Source organism: Lissotriton vulgaris, chromosome 5 (assembly GCF_964263255.1).
Source record: "Lissotriton vulgaris chromosome 5, aLisVul1.2, whole genome shotgun sequence".
NCBI classification, from domain to species: Eukaryota; Metazoa; Chordata; class Amphibia; order Caudata; family Salamandridae; genus Lissotriton; species Lissotriton vulgaris.
The window spans coordinates 313971934-313986547 of NC_141693.1; the positions used below are offsets into that span (position 1 = coordinate 313971934).

General features: G+C 44.0%; 1 protein-coding gene across 1 annotated transcript in view; it reads left to right on the top strand.

Moving 5' to 3' along the window:
* Window positions 1–14614, top strand: part of PLCH2 (phospholipase C eta 2) — a 548160-nt gene that overhangs the window by 349592 nt on the left and 183954 nt on the right. The window contains exon 10 of the mRNA XM_086921546.1: window positions 3956–4114. Within this exon, the coding sequence (XP_086777672.1) occupies window positions 3956–4114 (159 nt within the window). The remainder of the gene's footprint in view (window positions 1–3955; window positions 4115–14614) is intronic.

Sequence of the window (14614 nt, forward strand, 5' to 3'; positions counted from 1 at the left end):
TATGTACACCAATGCGCAAAAATTCATTTAATGCAAACATTCTTAGAACCGCAAAGACACATACGCTCTCGCTCATACTGTCCACCTACACTCAGGGATGCCTAAAGACGGCTCGCATAAACTTATAGCTAGACGCACATGTATCATAGACCCATATGTATCACTGCCGATAGCAGTGCTCAGTGACTGCATTTGCTGCAACGAGATTTGTTTCGAATCAAATCCAGGAAGAGTTCACTCGCCATCTTTTGACTTTGTTAAAGAGAGAAACACGACAATGGGATTTTAATACAACATATTATAAAGAATACTTCTGGGCTGCAAATATATTGGTAGCATTAACTACGAGGTGAATACAGCATTTTTGTTACTAACCACAAAAATCTTTAACTACTATCACATCTCCCCATTTCAGAAATATATTGCATCATGCGCCTTCAAGATAGCATCATCTTCAATACTGTGTTGCATATAATGCAGTGATGCCTAACACGCCACCCTACTTGGCTAGAATACTCATCAGATCAGTACACCAACACAATGCAAGGAAACGTTTACAGTTATGCACTAAAGCTATGGAACATTGATCAACTGCAGATCAGACGATCTCATTAAAGTTTCACTTGCGAGAGGAATCTAAAAATGTCTTCAGCTACCAGCTGGTCTACTATATATAGGAATCTCAGCTGACACCAGATCCTGGACCCTACAGAAAGGGGAACCTGAGCTATCATGGCACCATTGTTCATGGTTTGGCACACGCAGACACACGTGCATGCACACTCTTACACACGTTTTTGTTTGCGTTATATTTTCTTAATCTCAATTGACAACCCAGTATAGTTGTGAAAATATTGTTAAAGAAATATTGTATTGATCCAATGTAGCACCCTCTCACTTGACATCGCACTGCTCTTAGCATATCTTGAGTCATTGGTTGCCAGGACAGCAGCTGTTCAACACAAGGGGACCATTAAAGTAATGGGGTGACACAAAAAGGTACTGGACCTGGGTTATTTGCGATACAGAAAATTGGTCCAAGACCTCTATGTTTTTATCAATACCTGAATTAATCAGTACATTTTCAATTCAGCAAACTCAGAATCTTGTCATTACAGATCAGCTCAACACAATAAATGTATCTCACTCTACAAGACATGACAAGTTTGAAAGAATTCCAAAAAGGCAGCAGAAAACAATTTGTAAATTTGTTTCTGCTGCCTTTTTCGAATTCTTTCAAACTTCTCATGTCTTGTAGAGTGAGATACATTTATTGTGTTGAGCTGATCTGTAATAACAAGCTTCTGAGTTTGCTCAATTGAAAATTTACTGATTAATTCAGGTATTGATAAAAACATAGAGGTCTTGGACCAATTTTCTGTATCGTAGTTCAACACAAGGGGCCTGATTTAGAGTTTCATGGACGGGTTACTGATGCCACGTCAGAGCTATCCATCCCATTTGCCTTATTACGAGTGCAATTATATCCTATGGCATTTGTAAAAAGGCGGATGGGATATCCATCATGTTTGTGATGGAGTGAGCCATACACCAAAGTCTAAATCAGGCCCACGGTTTTGTAGCTTATCATTCAACCGCGCACCTCCTCATCGCCACATAAGGTCAATTTAGGAACCAGGTGTGCTAAGGGGTTTTAACTGGCCTCCTGGTTCCCTTGCTTTCAATTTCCTTTATTGAAGAGAGGCTCTGTGCCCCGATCCCTGAATGGTTATAGAATGATGATGAACGTAGCATAAAAAAGTCATCTTAAATTAAATACACAACTTTCATTGAGCGCCATGATGCTATAAAAAAGGGATCTATTCCCAGCCCACAGCAAATATTGGCTTCACTAATCATCCCTGAATCATCTTGACTTTCAAAATTTGTACATGGCCGTTCTCTGTGTCCTTCATCAGTTTCAGCAAATCAATAATCTGTCAACCTCTTGAGATTTCACTTCAATACCAGCTTCAGTATTTCCAGCCATACCCATCGATGACTTGGTAACAAGCTGTGTGATTTCAGTTTTACTTACTTTGAATTTTTAGTATTGGTTAAGTATTTGCTTTAGTTTCCTAAGTATTTTTGTACATAATTTAGCATAACTGGTTTGGTGTTTCGATGTGAAAGTTGAAATCCTTGATTTGGCATGATCTGTTAGTGAGCTATAGAAGTGTGGGTGGGGGAGCTGTAGAACGGAGTGCAACTTAAAGTGTTTCGTTTATTCATGAAAGCAAGAGCGCACAGAACACCTCATGTAGGATGGTCTTTTATTCTCCCTATTTTCCATCATCTAATCCTTCGTCCTCTTCCTGTTCCTTCCCTCCCTCTGTGTTACCCGTCCTACTTCCTTCGTTTCTTTTTATCCTTGCTCCTGTTTTCACCTATCTCTCCCTTTCATTTCGTCCCTTGCGGCCGTCCTCCTCCCCTTTTCCGGTACCTTATCTTGCTCCCTTTATTTCGCTCTTCGCCTCAAGCAGGATTCCATGACTTTTGGTGAAATTCAACACTGGACACAATTTCCAAACTATGACTAGAGACAGACACCAACCCTCCATCTTCCCTCCCCACGCCATTTACACATGCCTATCCATGTTTTTTATTTTTTAAATGTGAATAAGTAAACAAAGATAATATACTTCTTTAGATAGGTGTTTTGGCAAGTTGCTAGATTTGAGTTTTTCTGTTTTGGTTTTGTATTATTTTTGGGCAACTGAAATCACACTACATTACAAATGTAATAACTTTTAAGTAGTTGATTAACAGTTTAGTCTGTAGATGATTGAGCATCCCTGTGGTTGCTTGTGTGAATGCGTAGATCATGCAACCACTTTGTTTGATTTCCAGTCATCAACTAACTCTTTGAACTAATCGACGACGACTTTATAAGTATAAGCTCTTGATACTGTATACTGTAAAGTCGAATCCGATATTTCTTTTGAGATGACTTCTGTTTTGGGGTAATGATTGTATTATGTGGCCAGCATGGATTCAAGTAATTCCTACATTACGTGTTGCCAGTGGGCCTGGAGGATGTTTGTCTATTTATCAGTAGCAAAACAATTACATGTGCATACATTTTACCATGAAGGAGAAACAAAAAACTTAGTTTTCTTATTCTTTCCAAACCTCTTTGTTCTTTATTGATTTCTTGACTTTCGTTCTTTCTATATTTGATCTTTTTCTTGCTATTTCATTTTTCTTTTATCTCTTCCTTCGTTATCTGACTTTTGTTTATTTTTTATTTTTCAATTCTTCTTTCTGTCTTCCTTCTATTTTCGGCATTCTACTGTCCTTTTTCTTTCTCTGTTTCTTTTAAATAGGTAGCATCCTCCATATTAGCAGTGACAGTTTTTGGTGGAAGATCGTTGACTCGACCTGCTATTCTAACATCCCTTACCAGATCAGGCTGTTAAGATGTTGTCGCGTTTCATAATGTTACTGGTAACAAACTGCATTTTGGTGGGATGTTGAGAATTCGGATTGGTCTTTGATCTCTAGGAGGATGGGTAGTGATTAATTTAGATTTTCTGGTCATCCTCCGTAGATAATATGCATGTGGAAAAACTTGGATAATGCACTTGCTCCATTATCACAAAAGATTAAGATACTGCCCTCAAACAGTGTAACTTCTAGTTAAGAAAAAGTGAAAATGAAGGTTCATAAATTAACTGAAACTGAACTTTTTGCAAAATCGTTTCCTATTTTTCTTCTAAAATCATCTTCGTTTCGATTTTTATACTACTCTTTTGATTATCTCACACCACTTGTTATATGGAGCTTTGTTAGAAGAGACAGGAAAAGAGTAAATCCATCTATTTCTTGCAAAACCATAACCATTATTGCTCAACAAGAGTGCATTGTCCATGTTAATTCTTTTGCCTGTTCCCGGGATCATTGACTTAAGAGTCAAACCTGTGATACCTTAACAAATATGCCTCTTTGTTCTCAGGCTTCCACTAACAGGAAGCAAGTGGAAAATATAGCCAAGAAGAAACTGGACTCGCTACTGAAGGAATCCAAGATCCGAGACTGTGAAGATCCAAACAACTTTACAGTGTCCACTCTGCCAGCGCCTGGAAAAATGCATCGCAAACCAGAATTTAAAAAGGTGGGTTCTGGTCTTTCTTACTTATGTTTTTTTGCCATTGTGTTCACCTGCTGTACTTGGTTTGTAAAATGTTGTTATGCTTAGCCAAATTGTAGAAAAACGAAACATGCCGTTGTAAGTGACACAAAGTCCTCTTATGTGTATCATTTTGTGTATTTTGGATTTGCGCATCCAGAGGCCTTGCGCTCTGTGCTTTTTTCATCTATTCAAGCTGAATTTTGAACTGCATTTACGATAGCTTCTCAAGATGATTTTTTCCAGCAAGATTATTGGAACAAAGAAAATATTAGGGCTTGCCTTTAAAATATCTTACGTTTCCTGGTATTCATTCTCTAAAGTATACCACAGAAGATGACCACAAGGGCTAGACTTACTAAGGGTTCCCTGGTCTCAAGTGTGGTGCTGTGTGAAACTCTCAGGTGTTTTTTCATGTATTTTGCTAAACCATTTGTTTCTTTGACAGGTGAAATTTTCCTGTGTAACTGGTCTCCTAGGAAAGATTTGCAGGAGGCATAATTTGACAACATTCAGAATTTTACAATCCATGCAGTGGAAAGTTATGAATTTTGCCCACTTCTGTTGTTATCATTATTGTTCTCCCTTGCATAGCATTAACCACCGCTGTAGCCTCTAGTTTCCTTGTTGCTTTTGTTGCCAGTAAATCGTTTTGTTCCTGTCATTTTGCTTATTGTTATCAGTATTGTCTCCCCTGCATTGCCTCAACCACCTCTGCAGTTTCTATATTCCTTTGCGGCTTGTTGCTAGTAAATCACTGCCTCTGTATCTGTTTTGCTATCATTGCCAGCGTTTTCCACCATTTACCCCACTCCTTCCCTCCCGCCTCCCACTTCCTGCCTCTAGCCTGCCCTGCTCTCCTCCTCCAAGTGCCCCTCCCTCCTCTTGAGGACCTACTTATGGAGGCCAACGCGCGACCACATTAAGCAAGTCCTTTTCGCCAGCTCCCCCAGCACTTTTGCGGTCTCCCCCATTTTTCAGCTTTGTTTTGTTCCTGTCATTTTGCTAATCGTTATCATTTTGTTACACCTGCATAGCCTTACCCACCTCTCTAGTCTCTGGCTTTCCTTTGTGCTTGTTACTTTTGTTGCCAGTAAATTCTTTTGTTCCTGTCAGTGTTGCTTATTGTTATCATTATTGTTCTCTCTTGCATAGGCTTAACCACCTCTGTAACTTCTGTTTTCCTTGTTGCTTTTGTTGCCAGCAAATCGTTGGGAGCAGGTGGGTGGGGCTGGTTAGAGGCCAGTAGTGCGAGGGAAGGCGCAATGTAAATGGCCGGATAGGCCGGCAACGATAGCAAAACAGATACAATGGCAGTGATTTACGAGCAACAAAAGCAACGAGCAACAAAGGAATGCAGAAGCTACAGAGGTGGTTGAGGCAATGCAGGGGATTTACTTTACTCACACTCAACCCAATCTTCTCAGCCAGCAACAGAGTCAAGTACAGCCATGTTACCGAGCTCACCTGGACAGACCACACCATCGGTCACTTCACCTTCTCATGACTCTCCCAGTACTGCCCCAAGTCATCCAGCACTTCACACTGCAACTGGAGAAAAGTCTCAAGGAGCCAATGGACCGACAACCTCAACACCTCCAGCCACACCCCAAAATCGACCTAGAACTGACTGTCAAGAACTTCTCCACCTGGATCTCAGACTGAGCCATCAGAGTCACCCCCGTCAAAAGTCTCCAAGACCTAGAGGTCCTCCATTAACAGCCATGACTTGAAAGGAAATGGCTCACAAGCAAGGACCCCACAGACCGAGCCACATTCAAGACATCCCTTAACCAATACCACCAACTACTGAATGGACGGTAAAAAGAACCCTTGCTGACCGCATGAAAGCAAGCTCCAACCACAGCAAAAAACTCTTGAACATCATCAGCCACAGAACATATCATCACCTCTTCTCGGGAACGCTGTGACACCCATGCGGACTTCTTCCACGACAAGATCTTCACCATCTACAGAAACTTCGAACTCCACTGCACCACTACTGACAGCCTCAGCCTTCTCCTCACATGAATGAAAAACATGAACACCTGCTCACCACCTGGGACCTGCTCACTACACAAGACATAACTGCCATCATGATTTGATTTGATTTGATTTGATTTTGGGTTTTGTAGAGCGCACAGCTACCCTTAGGCATCCCGGCGCTAGTGAACACATTCCTGTAGGGTGGGAAGTCAAGTGGGGGAGTGCTCAGGGGAAGAGCAGGGTCTTCAGTCCTTTCCTAAATCTGAGGTGGTTTTGTTCCTGCCTCAGGGCGAGTGGGAGGGCATTCCATAGTCTGGGGGCATTGTACGAAAACAGGCGACCACCTGTTTTGGCCTTCCTAATTCTGGGGACTTTTGCCAGGGAGAGGGAGTTAGATCTAAGTTGTCTGCTTGATTGTTGATGGGATACTAGAGACCTGAGGATGGGAGGGCCTTCATTGTGCAGTATTCTATGGGTAATGCACAGGGTCTTGAAGTTGACCCGTTCCTTGACTGGTAGCCAGTGCAGACTTCTAAGGGCTGGCTTGGCCGAGTTCCTTGCTGCGGTTCCCTTGAGTATTCTTGCCGTCGCATTTTGAGCACATTGGAATCTGTGTACTACAGAGGCTGGGGCCCCCAGATATAGGACATTCCCATAGTCCAATCTGGAGTTCACCAGCCCCTGCATCAAGAGCTTCCTGGATTGAGGGGGGAGTAGATGGAGGATCTTTCGTGCCATCTTCATCAAGCCGAAGCACGTTCCCGCAGTTTTCCTCGCTTGTGTTTTGAAACTGAGCTCCTGGTCCACCATATCCCTAGGCTTTTTACTTCGGATTTTGGGGATGGTGGAGATCCCATGCATGGTGGCCAGGGAAGAGGTGTGGGGATTTTATTTGGATTTCCTAGGAGGAGTATTTCTGATTTTTCCCCGTTCAGCTTCAACCGGGACTCGCACATCCATTGGTGCACTTTTTCCAGACAGTTAAATAAATTGGGGAGGGCGTTGTCTGATTGATTAAGGGAAACGACGAGCTGAGTGTCATCGGCGTACATTATTGATTTAATCCTAAAAGGTTTGACAACATCCTCGAGGGGTGCCATGTACACGTTAAAAAGTGTGGGGCTCAGGGAGGACCCCTGGGGCACCCCACACTTGAGTGCCTGAGCTTTGGAGATGGAATGCCCATCCGTCACTTGAAAGGACCTGTCCTCAAGGAAGGATGAGATCCAGGCTAAAGCGGAATCCGCCACTCCTATCAGTTCAAGACGGTGAACAAGGGTTGCGTGGTCCATCGTGTCGAAGGCGGCACTTAGGTCGAGGAGGATCACTGCCACTGAACCTCCTACGTCAAGTATGCCCCTAGCTTCTTCGACCACGGCTAACAATGCGGTGTCCATTTCTTGTCCTGGTCTGAAACCCGTCTGGGTTTGGCAGAGGAGATGGTTGGTCTCTAGGAACTCAGAAAGGTGTTGATTCGCTACTCTCTCGGCGATTTTGCTCATCGCCGGTAGCAGTGAGATTGGTCTAAAGTTTGATGGGTCTGTGGGATCAAGATGCGGTTTTTTTATGAGAGCCTTAACAGTGGCCTTTTTCCAGTTTGCTGGGACTATGCCATGTTCGAAAGAGGCGTTGATCAGATTGGTGAGAGGAGGGGCTATAGTGAAAGCGACTTGCTTCAATTTGCTGATCGGAGCTGGGTCTGACGGGGCGCCGCTTTTGACTTTATGCAGGATGTTGAGGAACGTTTCAGAGGTGATTTGGGGGAAGGAGAGCAACCTCGGGGTGTCTTGGGAGGCCGGGTGGTAAGGGCCTCTTAGTGTAGTTGGCGCCGCCGGGAGGAAGTTGAGGGTTTTTTCGATTTTTTTCGAAAAAAATTCGGCCATCTGGTTGCATTTTGAGCCATCCAAGTCTGGCGGTGAAGGGGATTCCTGTATTTTGGAGAGGAGTTTGACTATCCGATAGGTCTCTTTTGCGGAGTTGGTCGCGGCTGCTATTTGCTCCTCAAAGCAGGCGGCCTGTGCCGTTTTTAATGCATTCTTGTAGAGCCTAATGTGGGCTTTGTATCCACTTCTGTCTTCTGTGTTCCAGTGCTTTCTCCATTGGCGTTCAAGCCTTTTGCCTTTCCGTCTTAATTCACGTAGTTCCTCAGTGAACCACGGATGTTTGGAGGATTTCCTATTGGGAGGGAAGGCTTTGAGTGGTAGGACTGTATTGAGAGAGTCGCTAATCCAATTATGTAATTGAATTTCGGCTTTGGAGGGGTCGGGGTCGACTGTGGGTCAGAGGACAGAGAGCGTTCCCATAGGCTAGTGTCTAGTTTTTTCCATGGGCGTGACGGGGCCCGGGGGCAAGGGGTATCCGAGATCTTCCCTGGAAGTTGGAATTTAAAAGGAACCATAAAGTGGTCAGACCAGGGGAGAGGGAGAGGAATTTGAACAGAGAGTTTGGAGAGGTTAGAGAAGATGGGATCCAATAGGTGTCCTTTCGTGTGGGTGGGAACATTACTGAGTAGTTGAAGATTCAGGGAATTTAGATCAGTTTTTAAGTCTGTGGCAAGTTTATTGCCTTGATCATCGAAGTGGAGATTTAAGTCCCCGAGGATAGTAAAGTTTGGCGTCCCGCAAGCCAGGGAGGAGATGGCATCAATGAGTGAGTTTATGAAACTCCCTACCTGTCCAGGCGGACGGTAGATTAACACCCCAGTTAGTGTGGTAGAAGGTGGCAGATGTAAAGAAAAGAGGACATTTTCACTGTCAAGAATGGGGCTGTCTTTGAATTGACATGCGAGGTTGTCACGATAGATAATCGCGATGCCCCCTCCCGTTCCTGTCGGTCTATTGAGGGTTTTAATGAGGTACCCAGGAGGTAGTGCTTGGATAATGTCCGGGTCGGAGCTCTCAGTCAGCCAAGTTTCTGTTAAAAACAGAACGTCCAAGTTTGACTCTTTGGACTCTGTTCACCCAGGAGCGCCCACGGACCTCTGTCCCCACCACATTTTCATCTTCAGGAGCAAGAAAATCAGCAGCCTATTCACCATCATCCTCAATGCATCTATCACTGAAGCCCCCTTCCCCGAAGAATGGAAATAAGCAGAAGTCAGGCGCCTACTGAAAAAGACCTCGACCGACCCCAACAAACTCAAGAACTACTACCCTGATCTCTCTGCTGCCCTTTCCCACCAAAGTCCTTGAGAAGGCCATCAGCCGCCACCTCACAGAACACCTGGAGAGCAACCATCTTCTGGACACTTCTCAATGCGTATTCCGCACTAACCACAGCACGGCAACAGCCTTGATGGCAGCTACAGATGACACCAGATCCCTCCATGACTAGGGAAAGTTGACAGCCCTGATCCTCCTCACCTCTAAGCAGCTTTCAACACAGTATTACACCACACTCTGATCAAAAGGCTTCATCTCATTGGAATCCAAGGAGACACCTTCAAATGGTTTCTTTCCTTCCTTACCGGTAGAACCCAGAGAATCTGCCTACCTCTCTTCACCTAGAAAACCAAGAACACCACCTGCAGCATCCTTCAAGGCTAGTGCCTGTTGAACACCTTGATGACTCCCTTGATCAACGTCGTCAGAAATCATGTACTAAGCATCATATCCTATGCCAATAACACCCAGCTCCTCCCCCTCGACAACACTGACCAATTTCCAGTGATGCATGACGAGCATCGCCAAAAAGAATGAAAGACAACTGCCAAAAGCTCAACACAGAATAGACAGAAGTTCTGATCGTCGGGAAAAACACCTCCCCATGACCGACGCCTCATAACTTCCCGAATTAAGACCCTCATCCACTCCGACCAACGACGTCCACAATCTTGGCATCATCCTCGACAGTAAGATCACCATGAATAGACAGATCAACGCAGTCTCATCCACCTGCTTCCTCACCATTCTCAAGCTCCATAATACCTTAAAGCTGCTCCCGATCAACACCAAAATGACCGTCACCCAAGCCCTAGTCACCAGCCAACTGGCCTACAGCGACACACTCTACATAAGAATCACCTCGTACCTCCTCAAGAGACAGAAGACCATACAGAATTCTGCAGCCAGACTCAGCCTAGACCTCTCTAAGCCGACCCACATCACTCCCACCACGAGAAGCTCCACTGGCTCCCCATTCAGGAGAGATATCATTTCAAGATGCTGAGCCACACCTTCAAAGCACTACACAACCAAGGACCAGAATACTTCAACCATCGCTTGAACTTCCACTTTCCCTCCATACACCTGCGCTCTGCCTCACCCACACCCCCCATATCTGCCGCAGCCATAGTGGAGGACGCTCCTTCTCCTACCTCGCAGCAAAGTCATGGAACGGCTTCCTACTTCACCTCCGGACCTCATCCTCTCTGATGGAATTCAGGAAAGGAATCAAGACCTGGCTGTTCAACTGAACCCTCCCCGGCAGTAGTGCTCTCAGTGCCTGGGTGCCCTCATGGGTGATTAGCCAAGCTCGACAAATCCGGCTTTATGATGGTGATGATTAAGTTTTAGCCCGAATAGCAGAGCATGCAAGGATGGAAAAGTATATAAACTATACTTTTGTCTCCAAGACACTTTTGCCCTCATAATCAGAGGCCCCTTTAATGGTGTGATCTTTATTATGCATGATAAAATGCAACTCCATTAAGTAGAAATGTATTGCATGTGATAAATTCAACCCGATTACAAGTTTTTGACAATGGCCCCATTCGAGCAGCCCTTTAAATGGTGTGATGTGTATCGCACCTGATAAAATGTGACTCCGCTAACTCTGTATTTATTTCATGCTATAAATATCACCTAATTAGAAGTTTTTGGGGAATCACATTCAGATTTTGGTGTTTACCTCATTCTGGCTAAACGCCGGCCCTTTTCCCCGCAATATAGATTAGCAGGTTAAGCCTGCCGATATTTATCATAAAACCCATAATTGTGATATGTGCATTAATAGCAGTTACCGCAAGTGTTTTGATAAGCAGGGCACTTGTAGTGGAGACTTATGCGTCTTCTCTCCATAGACCAGTTTTTAAGTGAAACTTTGACATCTAAAAAAAAAATTGGATCTCCTAGGCCTTGAGGTTTGGTCCTGAGTATTACTTGTGATCATGTTGGCCAAGCCTTGCTAATGTCTAAAGATAACGTGCAGATGTCTTTCATTATAATCCCATTTCCGCTGAAAGCCATTCAAATGATCCTGTAAATGATTTTAATTGTTTTCTCATCTATGTCTATCTGTAAACCCATAAAAAGAGTGCTTTCTAATTCTAAAAGAAAGAAATTATTCTTTTTATATTTGTCGGTGGATTCTTGACTGATGACAGGTCTGCCTAGGCGGTGCTCGGTGTCCAATGCCCTGCGCTCTCTCCACTGGCTCCCTGTGAAGCAGAGGATTAGATTCAAGGTTCTCTGCCTTGCATTTAAAATCCTCAAGGGCACTTCCCCACAAATCTTGGAGAAACTGCTGATCCCCTATGTCCCCTCTCGCACTCTTAGATCGCTAGGCCAGAACTTAGCAGTGGTCCTGCGTTTTAAGTTGAGCAGAATTGGTGGCCGCTCCTTTCGAGTCCTGGCAGCGAGCTGGTGGAATTCTCTTCCTCCACAAATCCGGGCCATCGATGAGCTCCTTCAGTTTAGACGGGCTATCAAGACCTTTTTATTTGTTTAGCTCATCTGTTGTGTCTCTTCTTCTTTCTGCCCGCTTTTAATGCTGTGTTGTGTTTACCTTCTCAAAGCGCCAGGACGCCCCTTTGCTGGGGCAGCTGTGCGCGGTACAAATAAAAATAACCTAACATAACATAACATTAAATAGGCATCAGGGAAGGGATTCGAGATCACAGTTTATTAATGTGGTGACTCTTTCTTTTAAGGATAATCCCAGGTTTGTCCTCATTAAGCTGGAGGCAGCGTAGTCTCATCTATGCTATAATATAATTGAAACATAAGAAAAGTGATGGATGGAATGCTTGAAATAATCTCATCTAGTGGCAATCGCTCGGTCCGCATTTCATTCCTGGAAAGCTTTGGATTGATCCGTTAAGCAGATACAGAGAAAAAGGGAGTGTCCCAAAAGGCAATTTCACAATGCAATATGCATAGGGATTTTTGGAAAGGGCTACAGCCAAAACAGCTGAAAGAAATTACACCATATTTGGTAGCAAGCTAGATCTTGGTAAAAAAAAGCGTGCTTTTTGGGATTTGGTATTAATCCGTTCAGTAGGTTTTAAGAAATTAATTAAAAAAAGCTTTGTATATCTGGACAGTTGGGTTCGTGAGATGCTCGGGTGAGTCCAATGGTCATGTGAAATCCAAAAATAGTGCCATCTGGTTGGCCATGCAGGCTTTTTTTTCCTGGTTGCCATCTCGTTTCTGTGGGAGCGAGGGCGACCATGGGAACTTGCTCTGTGGTTGGCTGGCGCAACATGATGAGAAATCCTGCAGCCACCATTTCAAGACACAGGACCATGTTCCTTGTAGCCTGAAAGTTTATTTATTAAATGAAGTTCAAGGGGGCATGGTAGGGGTACTCGGACCCTTAAACGTGTAGGAAGAGGGGGTCCCAGTTGGCCCTCTCAGGCCCAAAACGAAATAACTTTTTCTTTTCGGTATCAGCAAACCTGCAAATGTTTTGTGCAAGTCAGCATGCTCCCTAGACTCCCATAGCAGTCTCACAGATTGCAGGGGCCTTCGTGGGCTCCCGCCGGAGACTTGCAGGATTAAAAAATATTTTAACCTCTTAAGCGCTGCTGACGGCCAACGGTCGTCATGAGCGCTACCTCCCCAGTGCTGCGCACGACCATTGGACGTCCATTCAGCATTAGTTCCAATGGACAGCGCAGCACTGGGGAGGGATATTTGCGCCGCAGCTAAGGTGTTAAAAGGGGGCTGGCCCTCAGTGTTTGCGGTGGGTTCATGCAAACAGGCTGTTAGCCATGCGCCCTTCGGCTGTGCACAGCATGGCATTGACTGTCTTTAGCGAACACTGCACTGCGCACGTCCAAAGGACATGCATGGTGGGTGGTTGGCTGCTGCCATGGTTTGTAGATAGGGTCGTTGCTGTGGTTAAACCCATGCTATGCATGACCAATGGCCTTGCGCAGCGTGGAGTTGTCGTCCTGCTGGGGTTTGCTGCCCTCAGGGGCTGGACGCAGGACCTGGCCAAAGGGCAGCTCCTGAGTCAACCCCAGGCTGTGCACAGCCAAAGGCTGTGCGTGGAGTGGTGTTGACATTTAGGGGGGCCTTGGATGCAAGACCTGGCCATACACAGCAGACAGCCGTGCCCTACTGATGGTTGGCTTCCTGCAGGGGCTTGGATGTAGGGATTGCCCGCAGGTCAGATCCTATGGCCAACCCCACTCTGCGCAGGTTGAAGGCTGTGCGCGGTGTGGGGTTGGTGTTACATATGGTAATAAAATATACCTTTACATAAAAAAAACTAGAAATTCAATGAATCAAACACAGATTAAAGTGACGTTATAGTTAAGTATGGTAATAATATTCTAATTTACACTGAGCAAAACCTTGGAAATTAATTGAAAAAACACAGATTGAAGGGTGATTATAATAATGTGAAAACATGCCATCTTAACATAAAAAAATGCAGATATTCACCAGTTATAGTTACCTCAAACTTGTGCCCTACATTAAGTACAACTCAGTCTGCACTGCTAATTACCTCACATATTACATCACTTTTGACATGTTCTGTGACAAGATTAATAACACCACTGCAACATCTGAAATGACATTATTGAAAACAACATTGTGCATGGCAACAGCATGAGTCCTTGATCCCTCTTTTCTTTATTTCTGCCTTCAAACTGTTCTTTTATTCTTTCCTTTTTCTCTTCAGTATTTCCTTGTGCTATCTCTCTTTTACTCATTCCTTCACACTTTTCCTCACTAATATCTTCAAAGATTTGTAGCTTAATTCTCCAAATTACCATCCTTCCTTACTTCTTCCCTGTTTTATACCTTCCTCCTTGTTATTATTGCTTTTTTCATCTGTTCTACCAACTTTATTCCTTTTTTATCCATTTTCATCTTCATCCATTCTGCTACTGCTGGCTGTTCTTTTTCCTGTCATACTTTTCTTTACATCTTCTTTCCAATGTTGCTGTTTAAGTCTTCTTTCATCACTCTTTCTTATTTCCTTTTGTTCCATTCATTTTCCTTGTCTTCTGTTATTTATATTATTTTTCAAGCTCTACATTCATCACTCCATCCTTTCAGTGTGTTTTCTTTCTTCAACCCTCCTATCACAATCGCTTCATGATGTCCTTCCTTTTACCTCTGCCTGAACCCATGCATTGGTTCTCTCAATTCCTCTCTAACTCTCTTTTATCCATCTGATCTTTCATTGATGGTTTCCTTAATTTTTTCATCTGTTCCTTGATTCCTTTCACCCCAACTAACTTACCTTTTCTGTTTTACGATAACTTCCCTTTCTCCTTTTTCTACAATACCACACATTTAGTGACAATGTGCAGGACATTGTGAG